Source organism: Macrobrachium nipponense, chromosome 8, assembly GCF_015104395.2.
Source record: "Macrobrachium nipponense isolate FS-2020 chromosome 8, ASM1510439v2, whole genome shotgun sequence".
NCBI classification, from domain to species: Eukaryota; Metazoa; Arthropoda; class Malacostraca; order Decapoda; family Palaemonidae; genus Macrobrachium; species Macrobrachium nipponense.
In genome coordinates, this window is record NC_087203.1 from 68,732,217 (window position 1) to 68,754,684 (window position 22,468).

The 22,468-nt window shown below is 38.8% G+C and overlaps 1 protein-coding gene across 1 annotated transcript in view; it reads right to left on the reverse strand.

Moving 5' to 3' along the window:
* Positions 1-973: 973 nt before the first annotated feature.
* Positions 974-22,468, reverse strand: part of LOC135222821 (adenosine 3'-phospho 5'-phosphosulfate transporter 2-like) — an 82,768-nt gene continuing 61,273 nt past the window's right edge. The window contains exons 4-5 of the mRNA XM_064261129.1: positions 3,065-3,230; positions 974-1,158 (exon numbers count right to left, since the gene is read on the reverse strand). Of these exons, the coding sequence (XP_064117199.1) occupies positions 1,112-1,158; positions 3,065-3,230 (213 nt within the window). The 3' untranslated portion in view covers positions 974-1,111. The remainder of the gene's footprint in view (positions 1,159-3,064; positions 3,231-22,468) is intronic.

Consider the following 22,468-nt stretch of genomic DNA (forward strand, 5'->3'; position numbering starts at 1 on the left):
TTGCATACTAAACTTCAGGCAATGAAAAAAAGGAGCCAAAAATGAACTCTTCATCTTGAAAACTAAGCGTGCTGTGATTTTTTGAAAAAAAAACATTTTTTCCGCTTCGGTGCTCACTCGCGAACGCCGTCGGCATACAAGAGACGATTTTTAAAATACCGCTTCGGCGTTTAAGGGTTAAAATTTTACTATTGATTCATTCACCTCATTCATCAACACTTTATGAATTGGATGAAAGTAGGATAATGAGCTGTTTTTCTAGTATGGATATAATTAGTACTCACCAAGGGTATTCATTAAAACAGTTCTGATATTTTGGGACATGAACTATCATCTAATTCTTCCAAAACATGTTACTAAGTACTTAAGGGGGCTGGCTGGCTAATGCCATTTTTTAAGGACAGGACTTTGACATTCATAACACTTAATGAGGTGACTTGGGACATCTCCAAACTGCATATGATTTTTGCCTCTGACCTTCGGTTTTGTGATGCCAGGGCGATTTATCCCGAAAATAACATTTTTCACATTCTAATCTCCTCCCTTGATATTCAATATTAAGACCTAGGATTATTACCATATACAGACCTGATGTAGACCTTCAATCAAATGAAGTTTTTTTTTTCTAAAAGTCAGTTTTTTGATAGATATGAATTTTTCATTATGGTAAAAAAATAAACCCTATACCAGGAAAACTAAATTTAAAAAAAAAAGACAAAACAAAAATTGGAAAAAATGGCTCTATTTGATTGTTCTATAATGTCTTTCTAAGTTATATACCAAATTTCAATGCTATAGCTTTAAAACTAAGTGAGAAGATAGAATTTGAAGGTCAATAAGTATAGTTTTGAGATACGGGGGTTCAAAGTATTCCTTTGTATTTTTATAAAGACAATGTTAATAAATAATGATTTTTATGAATTTTCTTTTTTGGGTATTAATAAACCAAAACTATGTTATTTATCATAATTTAATCATAAATGATGATCCCTTTGCTCATATATCGTAGCATGCGGCACTGCATTAGGCAAGACGGGGCACTTCTTCCTACGCAACTCTCTCTCTCCTTCACTAACTTGGCTTATTACAGCAAATTTTCTTCTTCTGTATGTTAGCGAGATGTTTTCCTTGTCTTTTTCTCTTTGGCATGATGAAATTCTTGCCAAAACAAAGATAAACAAACGTAAAAGCAAGAGAATGTCAGAGGTGAAACTTGAATGTATACTCTCTTTTTACAAAGACAATGTTAATAAATCATGATTATTATGAATTTCATTTTCTTGTTTGGGCATGTATTAATAAACAAAAACTATGTTATTTATCATAAATGGAGATCCTTTTGCTCAAAGACCGTAGCCTGGGGCACTGTGCAACGTGTTGTCAGGCAAAACGGGGGCATTCCTTACTACGCACCCCTCCCTCTCTCTCTTCACTAACTACGTTAATATCGCTTATTTTATGATATTCTGTAATCATATTAGAGCAAATTTTCTTTGTCTGTATGTTAGCGACATGTTTTGCTTGTCTTTTCCTCATTGGCATGATGAAATTCTTGCTAAAACAAAGATAAACATACATAAAAGCAAGCGAATGTCAGAGGTGAAACTCGAACATGTACTCTAAATGAGGTTTGTGCTCGCACTGACAGGTGGTAAGCGGTCCCTTCCCTTCTGCGACTCATGGAATCTCTACAGATGCCATTGCTCACAATTTCTTTGACAATAATTATCAAAATTTACAAAAACAGAAGAAATATTGCATTTTCTTGTAAAGATCAATGTTTTTAGCTTATTGAGTTATGTTTACTAATTACCCTGTAACTACGAAAGTAAGAGGAATTTTGACGAAATATTTGGTATACGTATTCTCCATTGCCATACGAAGCTCCATGAATTTTTTCATGACTTTGCATTTTTTGCCCTATACCCCAATATATAAGGGTACCGGCCGGCCCCCTTAAGCCCAATGAATTGATAGATCAGTTGGGTTTAATTTCTGTACCATTCGTACTTATTGAAATGAACATAACACACAAATGAACATAACACACAAATCTTGAAGAAGGATTACATAAGTGACACCTGGAAGATCAAAATGACAAAGCCGCCCTAGGAAGCACGATATGAATTCACTAGAGATGAAAGGCACTTACACCACTACTTCTGGGTTACAGTTCTATAGTACTCCTAATTTCTGACAATCTTTCAAGTTGCTTTGTTCCACTCTGGGATAGTTCCTTATAATTTAAAATGAAAACCATGACTTAAATTTTGGTTATCCCCTTGTACTTTGCTCCTCCTGATAGTATAGGGGGTTTGTATGCATGCACATTCCTAGGACCCTGATTCTTGTATGGATGCACACAGATGTGTAAATACATATTGCCACTCACATCAAAGACAATTACCATAGTCTACAGCATGTACACTTTTCTGCAGACGTTGACTTGAATGCCAACTGTAGGAATCTAGGTGCCAGGAAACTGTACAGGCTTCACAAAAAGTACCAGTTGATTTTAAGAACTAGCTAATCTATTTCCTGATTTTCTGTGCACAAGAATATATTCAAATAAAAATGGCTTTTTCCCAAAATTTTCATGATGCGACTTGAGCCCTTTGGGCCCATACTTACATACTATATTCTTTCTCTACTTCTTCAATCTGGATGATTACTTGCAAAGAACAAGTGATGATTAAGCAAAGTCACATGAATCAGAAAATGATCTTGTTGCATGTCTAAGGATCTATTTGTTGCTATTTAGAAATATAGTAGCAATGTACATGGCAAGATATTATAATTTCCAACACAAATCTACTCACAGAAGCTGATTAAAATTTCCAGCTAAAACCGATCTTATCCAGGATTTTTATTTTTTAGTTTTATCAAAACGAATTTTGTTAACTTAAACTGATAATTTCTGGAAAAAGTCCTAATCATAATTCAAAATATTTTCTTCTTTGAATGACAATGACCTTTATATACAGTACAGCTAAGTACGTACTATCGGACATCACACTTACAAATAAAAGGACAAACTAATTTTGTCATTACAGCCAACACAAACCTGTTGCAGAGAAACTTGGTTGGATTGTTGAATCTGCGAGTGTAAACCATGTGAGTCCAATGCACATACACAAGCATGCTAAGACTTCCAGGAAATTGTAAGATTTTCCAAGAATTATTACTGATCCAATCATGACTGGTATCAACTTGCAAGACTTGAAAATGACCTGTGGAAATTAAGGAATTTCATAATTTAATATCATTTATAAAATATACAACATTATTTCACAAAAATCTTTGTTAGTAATACTGATGACAACCCATTACTTCATTAGATATTAGCTCATAGAGACTAATAGATAGTCACTATGGCAAACCCAAAGAAATGACCTGCTGATTTCCATTATACACTAGCCTACTAAGAACAGCCCTAGTCCCTAATATTAGGAGGCAAGGATTTACTATAAATTAAGCAAGAGAACAATATAAGTGTGATCAAATGAATTATATGAATCACAATGTCAAAATATGATTAAATAAAATTGCTAAAAATTTCATATACTTTCAGAAGCAAACCCACACATTTATGCGACTGAAAAAACACACTCACTTGTGAAAACTGAATGAACCCTTCAAGGGGACACTATTTTAACTATTATATGAAAAACATTTTCAGTGACTACCATACAGATCCAGAATATTGGAATTGTACCAAGCAAACCATTATTTACTTAAAATACTGATTCTTGATTGACTACCATACAGATCCAGAATATTGTAATTGTACTGAGCAAACCAATAGTTACTTAAAATACTGATTCTTGATTCATTGGAGTGAAGATTTACTATGAGATTCAGAGCCTCTGTCCCAGTGTTTTTCTGGAATAACTTTTTCTCTGTGCATTTGACAAAGATATTACTTAGCCATAGTATACTTTACATCCCTATCTAATTTTTGCCATTATTCTTTATTACTTATATTAGAAAGTATATTCATAAGAGTAAAATAAAGCAGCCAAAGCCAGTTATATGTGACATAAATATACGATATCCCGACTCGTCCCACAAGGTGATGACGACAAACAGCTGTCTCTGAAATTCTGAATGAATATTCGTACCTTGTCTAGGCTTCAAGAATGGCAGCTATGATAAGTCATCGTCCCCATGGTTGCAGGACACCTTTTGCGATTTGACTTGCACAATTGTTTAGAAGTGAGGAGGTCTGTGGCACTACTACTACTACTACTACCAGAATTATGCAACTTTTGTAATAAATAATACAGTGAAAAATTAGGTAAAGATGTAAGATACCCTGTGACAAAGTGTCATCTTTGTAAGGTAACACTGATCAAATGTTACCCTGGAAAAAGACCGGGACTCCAGCTGTGAATCTCATAGTAGATAAGATCATATAATCAAAAACTTGTTCACTATGTAGACTTACACTAGTTACATTTATATAGGAAAAACTGCCTAACTTTTACAAGTCAGTGTAATTTGTTTCTAATACAATTTCTAAAATAAATTGAGTAAAATAATACATAAGTGAAGATAAGCAATAAAATATAGTTTCTTGATCAATTAAAAACAATATAACAAAGGAGTAAATAAATTGCAAAGCAGCTTTTAGACAAACCAACGAGCCAGAATGTTTTGTCTCCCAAAGACAGAGTTAGAGAGCTAATAAAATGAACTACAAGAGGCAACTAAAAAATGACTTCATTCTCACTCCTAAAAATTTTCCAGAGGTCACCTTCAGCTACCAGTGAAGGGCAGTATATAAGCAATAGATATGTGCATACAGCAGTGTATACGTAAAGATCCTGAAGACGTGCAAACACGTACTTAACTGGAATTTTAAAAAATCCATGTTTTACATGAAGCTACCACATAGTATTGTAACTGTTTTGGAGCAAAAGTGAACAGAACTTCATTTCCATACCATGCTATGCACATATGCAAGTGTAGTTCAGATTAAAGTGGCTGTGGTAGTGTCACTGTGACCTAAGCTTGATTACTACTTCAGCATAAATCAATGATTCCTACATTACAGTCAGTGATATTGCACAATGGAAGTTTTGAGGAGATTCACAAAGAAAGATCTCTTGAACCCAAAATTGGCATAGCTAATTACCACACATGAACTCAACAACAGAAGATTTCTTAGCTGATCATCTTTGGCATGTTTCATATGAACAAAAGCTTAATATATAAATATAGTTTTCATATGTATATCATTATCACTAACTTAAATTATAGTTTTTACCCTTTACAAAGTTAGATGTGAAATGAATTATCTCCATGATCTTCTGTCTTGAGCAACTGTCTTAGGCAACTTCTCTCAGAATTTCCATCTGGTCTAGGAGATTCATTTGTGCTATAATTTCTGGGCCTTCATATAGGCCTTTCAGACTAAATAATTTCTTCACATGACCATCTCAGTCTTAAAGATTTGGTCTCATTTTCTCATCAACTTCCTTTGAATTTTATGTTCATACTTTTTTCAAAAACACGAACGCATAGAAAACTACAAGCCTTTTGCAAGCATCAGAAATCTGTTCTGTTTTCTAATGGTATACTGTTACTTCCCAGTAATCTCACAATCTCATCCCAATTCATCCATGCTAATGCTACTGTTATTGACTGCCCAATCATTATCACCTTACAAAATCAGTGTGTAACTAGCATTGGTAGTATGAGGATGTTAACAGTACATACATTAAAATAAATGTCTTAATAAGCCAGTAAAATTATTATATTCTTCTTTTTAGCTTTTACTTTTTCTTTTTCTACATTTCTCCCCTTTGATCCGTACATTCTTATTATTATTACCGAGCCGTATGATGACCAAAATCACTCTTAACGTCACACTGATATTGTCCTCCATCTTTTGAGTGACCAAACCAAAGAAGAATGTTGTATATTTGTTTGAAGAATGGCTGTCCAAGGAGACGCTAGCAGCTAGATCTTTAACAATTTGTCTGGTTGCCTGCCTCTAATATGGTCTGCAGGAAATTCAACTTTTAATTAACTTCCTCAGTACTTATATAACTGGAAGCTTCTACAATCGGCAGCTAGAATTTTGAAAATTCATGGGTTATGCTATTTCTAACAGCTAGGTGACAAGCCCCACCCACTTTTGGGGCTACAGAAGAACAACTAGCAAACATGACTTCAATTTGTTTCTGCCAGCTGATGGTTGTAGATCAACTGTTAGCTCCAGCTGAATTTTTGGGAATTCGTTCTATTCATGTTGTATTCTCATCATTTTGGTCAAGTATTCTGATTTTGTATTGCCTTTCAGCCCAATTAGATAGAGTAAGGCTCTATTATGGCTGATTTTGACAATTTTTGGACGATTGTGACTTTACTGATAACGACGATTTCAGACTTTAGTAATAATAATAATAATAATAATAATAATAATAATAATAATAATAATAATAATAATAATAATAATAATAACAATAATAATAATAATAATAACAAAAAAAAAAAAAAAAAAAAAAAAAAAAAATAATAATAATAATAATAGTGTGGCGCCGTGGAGGAGTGGGTTAGGTCGTCAATAGACTTAAGTCAAGTTAAGCAACATTGGGGCTGGTCAGTCGTTGGATGGGTGACCGCTCTCCTCGGCGTTGATTCCTTGGGAAAGGATCTTTACCATAATTTCCTCAGTCTACTCAGCTGTAAATTAGTACCTATCCCTGATGGGGTAGGGTCCAGCTATGGGTTAAATAGCAAAACTCAGCAATGATGGAAAGAAATGAAGGAATAAACGACAACGACGTAAATGGAACCTCTGGCAATAGAGGAGCTTCGTCCGGCAACCAGGTATTCAACCCAATTGAAGGGGAAGACGGTCAGGTACTTGGAGGTCGTCATCCAGCAACTGATCACCACAACGAAAGTAATCAACAGCCTGAGATTGGAGCTACAGAGGCAAAAAGGAAGAAATGGACAAGAGAAGAAAATAAGGAAATATGGAGATGCTACATCAGAAGCAACCCGACGGATAGGAGATATAGAAGAAGATTGGTCAACATCTGGAATGAGAGGAATAACACCCCCCAAACAGAGCAGAGGCTGGCAGACCAAGTAAGGAATATAAAGAAAAAGAACTGGCTCTCCCCAACAGAAAGAGAAGAACTGGAAAGGGAAATGTCACACGACAACGAATTACACGAAGACGAACTGAGAGACGATGCCACAGAAGACGACAGGGATGATGAGGTATCAAACAACGACACACGAAGAAACACCGACAAAGTAACAGAGAGGACGGAATGGGTAGAAAAGATTATACAATGGATGGAGCCAGATACAGAGAGAACAAAGATCCCTTCCATGAAAGCCTACAACACCAAGAAATTAAGGGAGAAAACAAGTGAGGTCAATGAAATAATGGGCATAATACACACCACCAGTATCACAGAAACAAATAACTTGACATATGCAGGAGCAAGATTAGTAGCAGAACTGATGGGGATTCGAACACCAACACCACCAGCACAACCAACCCAACAAAAACCAAAACAGCAACCTCCTTGGAAAAGGCGCCTGGAAAAGCAAATCATGGTGATGAGATCTGACTTGAGTAAACTGAAAGAGATGGCAGAAAAAAGGCTAAGAAGCAAGAAAACAAGGGAGGAACTCAACGAGAAATACAAAGTACAAGAGAGGGGACTAAACAACACAATAGAAGATGTAAACAGAGGCTTAAGGCCAAAGCACATAAGATCCAACGGTACATGAACAGGAATAAGGGATACCAACAGAACAAACTATTCGGAACCAACCAGAAAAGACTATACAGCCAACTAAGAGGGGAAGACAACCACCCAGAAATTCCTGAAGCCGAAACAAGTAAGAGACTCTGGGAAAACATATGGAGCAATCCGGTATCACACAACAAACAAGCAACATGGCTCCAGGAAGTCAAGGAAGAAGAAACAGGGAGAATAAAACAGAGATTCACAGAGATCACGACAGACACAGTCAGACACCAACTAAAGAAAATGCCAAACTGGAAAGCCCCAGGTCCCGATGAAGTTCATGGATACTGGCTCAAAAACTTCAAGGCCCTACACCCACGAATAGCAGAACAACTCCAGCATTGTATCTCAAATCACCAACCACCCAAATGGATGACCACAGGAAGAACATCCTTAGTACAAAAAGACAAGAGTAAGGGAAATATAGCCAGTAACTACAGGCCTATCACCTGCCTACCAATAATGTGGAAGTTACTAACAGGTATCATCAGTGAAAGGCTATACAACTACCTAGAGGAGACAAACACCATCCCCCACCAACAGAAAGGCTGCAGAAGGAAGTGTAGGAGCACAAAAGACCAGCTCCTGATAGACAAAATGGTAATGAAGAACAGTAGGAGAAGGAAAACTAACCTAAGCATGGCATGGATAGACTATAAGAAAGCCTTCGACATGATACCACACACATGGCTAATAGAATGCCTGAAAATATATGGGGCAGAGGAAAACACCATTAGCTTCCTCAAAAATACAATGCGCAACTGGAATACAATACTTACAAGCTCTGGAATAAGACTAGCAGAGGTTAATATCAGGAGAGGGATCTTCCAGGGCGACTCACTGTCCCCACTACTCTTTGTAGTAGCCATGATTCCCATGACAAAAGTACTACAGAAGATGGATGCAGGGTACCAACTCAAGAAAAGAGGCAACAGAATTAACCATCTGATGTTCATGGACGACATCAAGCTGTATGGTAAGAGCATCAAGGAAATAGATACCCTAATCCAGACTGTAAGGATTGTATCTGGGGACATCAGGATGGAGTTTGGAATAGAAAAATGCGCCTTAGTCAACATACAAAAAGGCAAAGTAACGAGAACTGAAGGGATAAAGCTACCAGATGGGAGCAACATCAAACACATAGATGAGACAGGATACAAATACCTGGGAATAATGGAAGGAGGGGATATAAAACACCAAGAGATGAAGGACACGATCAGGAAAGAATATATGCAGAGACTCAAGGCGATACTCAAGTCAAAACTCAACGCCGGAAATATGATACAAGCCATAAACACATGGGCAATGCCAGTAATCAGATACAGCGCAGGAATAGTGGAATGGACGAAGGCAGAACTCCGCAGCATAGATCAGAAAACCCAGGAAACATATGACAATAGTACACAAAGCACTACACCCAAGAGCAAATACGGACAGACTATACATAACACGAAAGGAAGGAGGGAGAGGACTACTAAGAAACACCAGCTACCTTGCAGTAATAAGTGGTACGAGCACCAACCTGAAGGAGTGATAGAAAACGATCAGGCAAAGATCCTCTGGGACTATGGTATCAGAACGGATAGGTTGATATGTGCAAACAGACCAGACGTGACGTTGATTGACAAAGTCAAGAAGAAAGTATCACTCATTGATGTCGCAATACCATGGGACACCAGAGTTGAAGAGAAAGAGAGGGAAAAAATGGATAAGTATCAAGATCTGAAAATAGAAATAAGAAGGATATGGGATATGCCAGTGGAAATCGTACCCATAATCATAGGAGCACTAGGCACGATCCCAAGATCCCTGAAAAGGAATCTAGAAAAACTAGACGCTGAAGTAGCTCCAGGACTAATGCAGAAGAGTGTGATCCTAGAAACGGCACACATAGTAAGAAAAGTGATGGACACCTAAGGAGCAGGATGCAACCCGGAACCCCACACTATAAATACCACCCAGTCGAATTGGAGGACTGTGATAGAGAAAGAAAAAAAAAAAATAATAATAATAATAAAGACGAAGGCAGAACTCCGCAGCATAGATCAGAAAACCAGGAAACATATGACAATAGTACACAAAGCACTACACCCAAGAGCAAATACGGACAGACTATACATAACACGAAAGGAAGGAGGGAGAGGACTACTAAGAAACACCAGCTACCTTGCAGTAATAAGTGGTACGAGCACCAACCTGAAGGAGTGATAGAAAACGATCAGGCAAAGATCCTCTGGGACTATGGTATCAAAACGGATAGGGTGATACGTGCAAACAGACCAGACGTGACGTTGATTGACAAAGTCAAGAAGAAAGTATCACTCATTGATGTCGCAATACCATGGGACACCAGAGTTGAAGAGAAAGAGAGGGAAAAAATGGATAAGTATCAAGATCTGAAAATAGAAATAAGAAGGATATGGGATATGCCAGTGGAAATCGTACCCATAATCATAGGAGCACTAGGCACGATCCCAAGATCCCTGAAAAGGAATCTAGAAAAACTAGACGCTGAAGTAGCTCCAGGACTAATGCAGAAGAGTGTGATCCTAGAAACGGCACACATAGTAAGAAAAGTGATGGACACCTAAGGAGGCAGGATGCAACCCGGAACCCCACACTATAAATACCACCCAGTCGAATTGGAGGACTGTGATAGAGAAAGAAAAAAAAAAAATAATAATAATAATAAAGACGAAGGCAGAACTCCGCAGCATAGATCAGAAAACCAGGAAACATATGACAATAGTACACAAAGCACTACACCCAAGAGCAAATACGGACAGACTATACATAACACGAAAGGAGGGAGAGGACTACTAAGTATAGAGGATTGCGTCAACATCGAAAACAGAGCACTGGGGCAATATCTGAAAACCAGTGAAGACGAGTGGCTCAAGAGTGCATGGGAAGAAGGACTAATAAAAGTAGACGAACACCCAGAAATATACAGAAACAGGAGAAAGACAGACAGAACAGAGGACTGGCACAACAAACCAATGCACGGACAATACATGAGACAGACTAAAGAACTAGCCAGCGATGACACATGGCAATGGCTACAGAGGGGAGAGCTAAAGAAGGAAACTGAAGGAATGATAACAGCGCACAAGATCAGGCCCTAAGAACCAGATATGTTCAAAGAACGATAGACGGAAATAACATCTCTCCCATATGTAGGAAGTCCAATACGAAAAATGAAACCATAAACCACATAGCAAGTGAATGCCCGGCACTTGCACAGAACCAGTACAAAAAGAGGCATGATTCAGTGGCAAAAGCCCTCCACTGGAGCCTGTGCAAGAAACATCAGCTACCTTGCAGTAATAAGTGGTACGAGCACCAACCTGAAGGAGTGATAGAAAACGATCAGGCAAAGATCCTCTGGGACTATGGTATCAAAACGGATAGGGTGATACGTGCAAACAGACCAGACGTGACGTTGATTGACAAAGTCAAGAAGAAAGTATCACTCATTGATGTCGCAATACCATGGGACACCAGAGTTGAAGAGAAAGAGAGGGAAAAAAATGGATAAGTATCAAGATCTGAAAATAGAAATAAGAAGGATATGGGATATGCCAGTGGAAATCGTACCCATAATCATAGGAGCACTAGGCACGATCCCAAGATCCCTGAAAAGGAATCTAGAAAAACTAGACGCTGAAGTAGCTCCAGGACTAATGCAGAAGAGTGTGATCCTAGAAACGGCACACATAGTAAGAAAAGTGATGGACACCTAAGGAGGCAGGATGCAACCCGGAACCCCACACTATAAATACCACCCAGTCGAATTGGAGGACTGTGATAGAGAAAAAAAAAAAAAAATAATAAATAAATAATAATAATAATAATAAAGACGAAGGCAGAACTCCGCAGCATAGATCAGAAAACCAGGAAACATATGACAATAGTACACAAAGCACTACACCCAAGAGCAAATACGGACAGACTCTACATAACACGAAAGGAGGGAGAGGACTACTAAGTATAGAGGACTGCGTCAACATCGAGAACAGAGCACTGGGGCAATATCTGAAAACCAGTGAAGATGAGTGGCTAAAGAGTGCATGGGAAGAAGGACTAATAAAAGTAGACGAACACCCAGAAATATACAGAGACAGGAGAAAGACAGACAGAACAGAGGACTGGAACAACAAACTAATGCACGGACAATACATGAGACAGACTAAAGAACTAGCCAGCGATGACACATGGCAATGGCTAAAGAGGGGAGAGCTAAAGAAGGAAACTGAAGGAATGATAACAGCGGCACAAGATCAGGCCCTAAGAACCAGATATGTTCAAAGAACGATAGACGGAAATAACATCTCTCCCATATGTAGGAAGTGCAATACGAAAAATGAAACCATAAACCACATAGCAAGCGAATGCCCAGCACTTGCACAGAACCAGTACAAAAAGAGGCATGATTCAGTGGCAAAAGCCCTCCACTGGAGCCTGTGCAAGAAACATCAGCTACCTTGCAGTAATAAGTGGTACAAGCACCAACCTGAGGGAGTGATAGAAAACGATCAGGCAAAGATCCTCTGGGACTATGGTATCAGAACGGATAAGGTGATACTTGCAAACAGACCAGACGTGACGTTGATTGACAAAGTCAAGAAGAAAGTATCACTCATTGATGTCGCAATACCATGGGACACCAGAGTTGAAGAGAAAGAGAAGGAAAAAATGGATAAGTATCAAGATCTGAAAATAGAAATAAGGATATGGGATATGCCAGTGGAAATCGTACCCATAATCATAGGAGCACTAGGCACGATCCCAAGATCCCTGAAAAGGAATCTAGAAAAACTAGACGCTGAAGTAGCTCCAGGACTCATGCAGAAGAGTGTGATCCTAGAAATGGCACACATAGTAAGAAAAGTGATGGACTCCTAAGGAGGCAGGATGCAACCCGGAACCCCCCACTATAAATACCACCCAGTCGAATTGGAGGACTGTGATAGAGCAAAATAAAATAAAAAATAAAAAATAATAATAATATAATAATAATCATCATCACAAGATCAGGCCCTAAGAACCAGATATATCCAAAGAACGATAGATAGAAATAACATCTCTCCCATATGTAGGAAGTGCAATACGAAAAATGAAACCATAAACCACATAGCAAGCGAATGTCCAGCACTTGCACAGAACCAGTACAAAAAGAGGCATGATTCAGTGGCAAAACCCTCCACTGGAGCCTGTGCAAGAAACACCAGCTACCTTGCAGTAATAAGTGGTACGAGCACCAACCTCAAGGAGTAATAGAAAACGATCAGCCAAAGATCCTCTGGGACTATGGTATCAGAACAGATAGGGTGATACGTGCAAACAGACTAGATGTGACACTGATTGACAAAATCAAGAAGAAAGTATCACTCATTGATGTTGCAATACCAAGGGACACCAGAGTTGTAGAGAAAGAAAGGGAAAAAATGGTTAAGTATCAAGACCTGAAAATAGAAATAAGAAGGATATGGGATATGCCAGTGGAAATTGTACCCATAATCATAGGAACACTAGGCACGATCCCAAGATCCCTGAAAAGGAATCTAGAGAAACTAGAGGCTGAAGTAACTCCAGGACTCATGCAGAAGAGTGTGATCCTAGAAACGGCGTACATAGTAAGAAGAGTGATGGACTCCTAAGGAGGCAGGATGCAACCCGGAACCCCACACTATAAATACCGCCCTGTCGAATTGGAGGACTGTGATAAAACAAAAAATAAAAAAATAAATAATAATAATAATAATAATAATAATAATAATAATAATAATAATAATAATAATAATAATAATAATAATAAGGAAATATGGAGAAGAAAATAAGGAAATATGGAGATGCTACATCAGAAGCAACCCGACGGAGAGAGGATATAGAAGAAGGTTGGTCAACATCTGGAATGAGATACCCCCCCAAACAGAACAGAGGCTGGCAGACCAAGTAAGAAACATAAGGAAAAAGAACTGGCTCTCCCCAACAGAAAGAGAAGAACTGGAAAGGGAAATGTCACATGACAATGAATTACACGAAGATGAACTGAGAGACGATGCCACAGAAGACGACAGGGATGATGAGGTATCAAACAACGACACATGAAGAAACACCGACGAAGTAACAGAGAGGACGGAATGGGTAGAAAAGATTAGACAATGGATGGAACCAGATACAGAGAGAACAAAGATCCCCTCCATGAAAGCCTACAACACCAAGAAATTAAGGGAGAAAACAAGTGAGGTCAATGAAATAATGGGCATAATACACACCACCAGTATCACAGAAACAAATAACTTGACATATGCAGGAGCAAGATTAGTAGCAGAACTGATGGGGATTCGAACACCAACACCACCAGCACAACCAACCCAACAAAAACCAAAACAGCAACCTCCTTGGAAAAGGCGCCTGGAAAAGCAAATCATGGTGATGAGATCTGACTTGAGTAAACTGAAAGAGATGGCAGAAAAAAGGCTAAGAAGCAAGAAAACAAGGGAGGAACTCAACGAGAAATACAAAGTACAAGAGAGGGGACTAAACAACACAATAGAAGATGTAAAACAGAGGCTTAAGGCCAAAGCACATAAGATCCAACGGTACATGAACAGGAATAAGGGATACCAACAGAACAAACTATTCGGAACCAACCAGAAAAGACTATACAGCCAACTAAGAGGGGAAGACAACCACCCAGAAATTCCTGAAGCCGAAACAAGTAAGAGACTCTGGGAAAACATATGGAGCAATCCGGTATCACACAACAAACATGCAACATGGCTCCAGGAAGTCAAGGAAGAAGAAACAGGGAGAATAAAACAGAGATTCACAGAGATCACGACAGACACAGTCAGACACCAACTAAAGAAAATGCCAAACTGGAAAGCCCCAGGTCCCGATGAAGTTCATGGATACTGGCTCAAAAACTTCAAGGCCCTACACCCACGAATAGCAGAACAACTCCAGCATTGTATCTCAAATCACCAACCACCCAAATGGATGACCACAGGAAGAACATCCTTAGTACAAAAAGACAAGAGTAAGGGAAATATAGCCAGTAACTACAGGCCTATCACCTGCCTACCAATAATGTGGAAGTTACTAACAGGTATTATCAGTGAAAGGCTATACAACTACCAAGAGGAGACAAACACCATCCCCCACCAACAGAAAGGCTGCAGAAGGAAGTGTAGGGGCACAAAAGACCAGCTCCTGATAGACAAAATGGTACGTAATGAAGAACAGTAGGAGAAGGGAAACCAACCTAAGCATGGCATGGATAGACTATAAGAAAGCCTTAGACATGATACCACACACATGGCTAATAGAATGCCTGAAAATATATGGGGCAGAGGAAAACACCATCAGCTTCCTCGAAAATACAATGCGCAACTGGAATACAATACTTACAAGCTCTGGAATAAGACTAGCAGAGGTTAATATCAGACAAGGGATCTTCCAGGGAGACTCACTGTCCCCACTACTCTTCGTAGTAGCCATGATTCCCATGACAAAATTACTACAGAAGATAGATGCCGGGTACCAACTCAAGAAAAGAGGCAACAGAATTAACCATCTGATGTTCATGGACGACATCAAGCTGTATGGTAAGAGCATCAAGGAAATAGATACCCTAATCCAGACTGTAAGGATTGTATCTGGGGACATCAGGATGGAGTTTGGAATAGAAAAATGCACCTTAGTCAACATACAAAAGGGCAAAGTAACGAGAACTGAAGGGATAAAGCTACCAGATGGGAGCAACATCAAACACATAGATGAGACTGGATACAAATACCTGGGAATAATGGAAGGAGGGGATATAAAACACCAAGAGATGAAGGACACGATCAGGAAAGAATATATGCAGAGACTCAAGGCGATACTCAAGTCAAAACTCAACGCCGGAAATATGACAAAAGCCATAAACACATGGGCAGTGCCAGTAATCAGATACAGCGCAGGAATAGTGGAATGGACGAAGGCAGAACTCTGCAGCATAGATCAGAAAACCAGGAAACATATGACAATAGTACACAAAGCACTACACCCAAGAGCAAATACGGACAGACTATACATAACACGAAAGGAAGAAGGGAGAGGACTACTAAGCATAGAGGACTGCGTCAACATCGAGAACAGAGCACTGGGGCAATATCTGAAAACCAGTGAAGATGAGTGGCTAGAGAGTGCATGGGAAGAAGGACTAATAAAAGTAGACGAAGACCCAGAAATATACAGAGACAGGAGAGGGTTCCCATTTTTGTGTGTTTTTACGTTGCCGTACAGATAGCCAATGACATCATTAGCAGTGTCAGTGCAGCCACCAATGCCGTACACCTCCCGCCCATCATCGGAGATTATAGCCTTGGCTATCTGTACGGCAACGTAAAAACACACAAAAATGGGAAACCTCTCCGCCCCATCATCAGCCAGACACCCACCCCCACGTATGGACTGGCCAAGCGCCTTAATCAAATTTTGACGCCCTACGTGCCAAGCCGATATAGCCTTCGCTCTTCAACGGAATTCCTCGAAGAAATCCGAGACTCCCCAGGAACAGGCACTATCGCCTCCTTGGACGTAGAATCCCTTTTTACGAACGTTCCTGTCGACAAGACCATCAATATCATTATGGACCGTATCTACAGGGACCCCTCTACACCCCAGCTGAATATCCCAGAAGTATCCCTGCAGACACTCCTCGAGATATATACAAAGAAGGCCCCATTCTCCACCCATAAAGGCCAGATGTTCCGACAAAAGGACGGAGTCGCGATGGGTTCCCCTCTTGGTGTCCTATTCGCCAACTTTTATGTGGGCACTGTGGAAGGGAGAGTTTTCTCTAATATTAGAAAACCCCGAAAATACGCAAGGTACATCGACGATATCTTTGTACAAGCCGAGGATGAGGAAGAGGTTGAAGCTGTCCGGCACATGTTCCAGCATTGCAGTTCGCTGAATTATACCGTCGAATTCAGCAACGAAGACCAGCTCCCCTTTCTCGATGTCCTCGTCTCCAAGACCGACGATGGCCTAAAAACCTCCGTATATACAAAGCAAACAAACCTAGGGTTTTGTCTGAATGGCGACAGCGAATGCCCTGCACGGTTCAAGAACACCACAGTTAGGGCCTACATTCGGAGGGCCCTAACTCACTGTTCTACCTGGCAGGACACTCACAAAGAACTCGACCGAGTCACTCAGATGCTTGTTAATAACGGGTATCCGAATCGACTTGTTGATAAAGAAGTCCGAACAGCGCTGGATTGGGGGTACGGCGAGAGTGAGAGACCGCAGCCCCACCCCCATGAGAAGATCAAGCTGTATTACAAAGCAAGAATGCACGCACGTCACCGTGAGGACGAAGATGCTTTGAGAAAAATAATCAAAGAGAATGTGACCACTACCGAAGCCGACAAAGAACTCGAGCTTGTAATTTATTACCAAAATCGACGTACCCGGGACCTTATTATGAAGAACAACCCGACCCCCCTAGCAAGAGACCTCTTGAAACAGTCGAATGTAGTCTACCAATTCTTATGCCCCGTCCGTGGATGTCCCGGCTCTTAGGTTGGTATGACTTCTATGAAACTGTCCAAGAGGATTTCCTGCCACGTACAAGAAGGAGCGATTAAAAACCAAATCATGACAGCACACCAGGAAGCTATCTCCCGTGACGGTATAATCAAGAATATAAAGATAATAGGGAGGGCTCCTGACCAGCGACGCTTGTGACTCCTCGAGGCACTCCTCATACAGCAAGAGAAGCCCTCATTGAATACGACGCAGGAAGTGCTCCTCCTCCCCACCAACTTAAGGAGACTTGTGTATAAAAAATACAAGTAATACCAGACCGAGCGACACCCCCGATCAAAGAATACCAGATGAGACTAGCAGCCCAGCAGCCAATGACAACGCGAGCCGTCGTGACAACGCCCAGAGAAGCCTTGCCCCAGCCTCGACGGTCTGCTAGGCTGCAACTTCGCGACCTTCAACGACGAGAAGCGTCTTGAAGAAAACTTCCTTCAACCAATGGCGGGAGCGCATTGCGCCACCGGCCAATGAAAACGCAGCTAGCAGTTGACCCCCTGCTGACTGCCGCTATATATATTGAGTAGATCTTGACAGCACCAACAGTCTGCTCCGATCCACTGCCGTGATCATGCTCGGATGATACCGAGAGAAACGTTGGCCACTATATTAACTTATATTTCGACCTATTTGTTCATTTACTGTAACAAATAAATAAATTTGTCACCATTATCTCTGAAATTGACTCCTCCTGATGAGTAATATCGGTGCAATACTCGCCAGTTGTAATAGCAGAGAGAAAGCTATTATTAGAAAAATAGAGAAGACTATTTACAAGTTGAATGCAGCTGATGCAGCAATATCTTTCAATAAGACTTGTTTGAAAGAGGGTCTCCTTCAAATAATAATAATAATAATAATAATAATAATAATAATAATAATAATGATAATAATGGTTGCAGGTCCACAATAATATCGCATGTGAAGTATTAGGTCTTTAATAGATAATAAAAGCTTTTGAACCTTATACTAGGTTCATCTTCATCTGAAGATGAACCTAGTACTATAACGTTCGAAAGCTTTTATTATGTATTAAAGACTTTATACTTCACATGCGATATTATTGTGGACCTGCAACCATTGTCATAATTTTCGACACTGAAAATTGTGCCCAATAATAATAATAATATCATCTTGTTGAAAATAATGGCAACTTTCAACAAATTAATCTTATGCAGGTCTTTTCAATTCTTCTCATAGTTCATTTATCTGACTGTTATTATTTGCTGAGTGGAAATCCAATACATATTCATATTTGTCAAAATTAGGATATTTGTCATTCATAGGTTAAAATATTTTATAAAATATTTTATTCTAATTTGCTTTTATTTGATCTTTTTACTGAACATATTTACATTGATATTTTTACTGAACATAGAAACCAAGGGCAGTAACTTTAATGGGATCTTGGTAGCTATCTTCTGGTATTTTTCTTGGATACAGGTACAGTAGATCCCGGGACCTCGATGTTAATTCGTTCCAAAGAAGCGACAAGATGCGATTTTGTCAAGATCTGAATTAATTTTTCTAATAAGAAATAACTGAAAATGGATTAATCCATTCTTGACCACTTGCTATTACCCTAACCTTGTCTTTTTATACAAAACATTACCCATAAATACACACAAATTACAATTAAATAAGTTCAGTGTTAAATAACATACCATTCAATGCACTTTTTTCATTTTTACATATATACTGTAGTAAAATAACTGCCCTACATACGCCCAATTTGGCCATAATACGACGGTTGACTGAGCATTATAGGCTAGGCTAGGTACGTAGTATGTACTGTAAGGGTAGGCATAATTATTGTTGCTAATAATAAAACATTGAAAATCAAGTCTAAATCTTACTGGAAATTAATAAAATATTAAAAATAAGCCAAATTATGTCTGTTATCATAAACTTCAGAAAAATTCCCTAAGTCAAGTCACTAGCTAGTGGCCATGAGCAGCCATAAACAGACATAAACAAACCATCATACAGTCTATTGGAATACTGTAAACAAAATAACCTTAAGACATCCTTCAGTATGTGTTATGATATTAATATTTTTCTCATAAAATATCCTTGTAAAATAGGGGCACTTTTCATGGGCACTTTTTGCTTCATAATGTGACATCATTAACGGCAGAGTAATACCCATTGGAAGTAGATCCCCATAAATGTATTCCTTTAAATAGGAAAGAATCCCGATATTAAGGGGGCCCCTGGACAAAACGATCTTTCATAACTTTGGATGATCGGAATGCTGGGGGGGGAAGAGTAAAATGGCCTTTGCTGATGTACAGTCCTGCTCAAGTGCAGGATTGTCATCAGTTTATCATTTTCATTTCATTTCTCACTTTTCCATCTAGCCATACTTTCATTTCAGCGCTGAATGATCTTATAGGTCCCAACGCTTGGGCTATGCCCTAAATTTCATAATCTATCCATCCCGATATTAAGGATAACTGGGAGCTATCGATATCACAAAACCCTTTACGTAATTTGATTATAAAATACTACCAAGAAAATATTGCCCCTTAGTAAACAAGGCTTGAAGTCCAGCACGACTGAAGACTACGAATTATGAGCATCGTAACTTTCGTAAGTCAAGCACATCTGGGAATTAAATTACAAATAATGAGCAGACTGCAAAATATTTTGGCAGGCAAAAGCACTGTCAGAACTGACAAAAAACACACAGACTTTTTTTAATGTACTACATTTATTTATAAAGTAGCTGAAGTTCTTAAACACAGCTTTCTTTCGTAAACTAAGTTCCTTTCGGCATCTAAAGACATTGATCATGTTGGTAAAATGAAATCAGCTGATATTTTAAGAACGTAAACAAAACCAGAATGCAAATGGCAGATCACTCTTGTCGTATTATAATTCGATAATATGGTAATAATACATGCAATATGATTAGATACAGTAAAACAAGGGTTTTATTAAAATGAATATTATTCTCAATACACAAATATTATCGACTTTTGCTAATGGATATGTGTCAAGTGTAACAGCCTAACCCAGGCAACAGAGAGTCTCTCTCTCTCTCTCTCTCTCTCTCTCTCTCTCTCTCTCTCTCTCTCTCTCTCTCTCTCTCTCATCGTTTTTTATTAGGTTTTTTTAAATTAGGATGAAGCGACTGTAAAGCTGTAGTATAGACATAAGCAACAAAATAGAGAAACGGCTGATTGCCGACGTCATTTGCCGTCACTATAAAAAGAATAAAAAAAAGCGCAGGCAAAATTAATGTTCAAAACTAGCAAAATCACACTTAACGCTAATACACTCAAGTATTGTGCCACTTTAAACCCAACTTTGTTAATTTACAAGAAACATTTAAATTACATATCTTTTACTAGCCAAGTGTAATGGCAATGAAGATATCAATAGCTCAATCAGCCGAGATTTTGAAAATGTAAACAATATCGAACGCAAATGGCATACGATGACAATGCTTATATTCTGTGAAATATGTTTAACTTTTTCAAATTATAATTTTTTCCAGAGACTATTTACGTTTAGGCTTATAGACCTGTTCGGTTTTTGGAATTACGGGTAGAGATCCTACTCTTAAACAAAGTGAGAACTCGCTCATCCTAATGTCTAATTATGGTAATTATCCATGGTAATTGCTGTAATTAGTTGTTTTGTTTACAGTATCAAAAGTTGTATCACTAGTGATTCACTTGAATAACCAACGGATTTTACCATTATTAGGTTACAAACGTTTTTTTAGTGTCGTTAGTTTGTCAATAGTTGTGACTGTAGCCAACTATTGATACAACTATCAACACTTCAAGGGTTAGCCTATCATTAAAAATCTCACAGCATTTTAAGGTTGCCACAGAATACCTCTTACATTATAATTTTCAATAATCTTAAGTTCAATTGTTGTTCTTCACTGTTTTCCTCACCAAATGAACATGGGAACAACGCCTATTAGCGGCAACTGACCGAACCACTTTTGTTTACAAAAATCATATGATTCCTTGGGTCGGTTCCCGGATTTTTGGTTGAGTTCAGATGCAACGTTTCCTAAAAATTTTCCATTGAAATCCGATTATTTCAAGTTCTAATATGATCGAGGTCCGGGTCTCTACTGTACATATTAGGTACATCAACCCCCAGTATTTGTGTTCTCAAGATTCGCAGATTCACCTACTCACGGATTTTTCTTTGGTACATATCTACCCATTATTCGCGGGAAATTCGCCTATTTGTGGGTTTTTCTGATGATAAATATTCACTAATTAATGTATTTTCATGACTAAATACATTTTTGATACAAAAATTATTTACTAAATTTTAAATATTAATATTGATTAATACCGTACAGGAAGTCCCTGGTTATTGGTGGGGGTTCCGTTCTCGGCGGGGTGCTGATAAGCAGAAAATGCCATTAACCAAAGCTCGAGAGACAGCTTAGGCCAAGAAGGATGCCCCCAGGCATCAAATGATAATTCAACACCTAATTTGACCCCGCCCAGCCCTCTTATAAAAGCCGATCTGAACCCAGTACTAGTCCAGTTCATTTTCACCAATGTCCTGATGATGACCACAGAGATGGTCAAAACATGTAGACTACACCAGCCCCCAAAGATAGCTAACAAGATCCGGTTAAAGTTACTGGCCATAGTTTCTATGTCCAGTAAAATGATAAAAGCAAAAGCTATGAATGACAAATATCCCTATTTTGACAAATATGAATGTGTATTGGATTTCTACTCAACAGCCTAGCTAAGTCAGAAAAACAAATTACCAGAAGAATTGAAAAGACAATGTATAAGATTAATTCGTTGAAAGCTGCCATTATTTTCAACGAAACCTGTATCAAAGAAGGTCTGCTCCCTGCAAATACAGGCAGTCCCTGATTATTGGCAGACTCAGTTAATGGCGATCTGGTTTAATGGCGTTTGTCTAGTGCCATAAAATTAGTTATTTTTGGCGCCATAATGCGCCAATTTCCAGTCATCGGCACCATTAAGATAATAGAGTTATGGTGCCGATACATACCTAACAGAAGCGCCATTAACCGGTTATCGGTGCAATAAGTGCCATAAATCGTAGAGTTTCGGTTAATAGCAATTTTT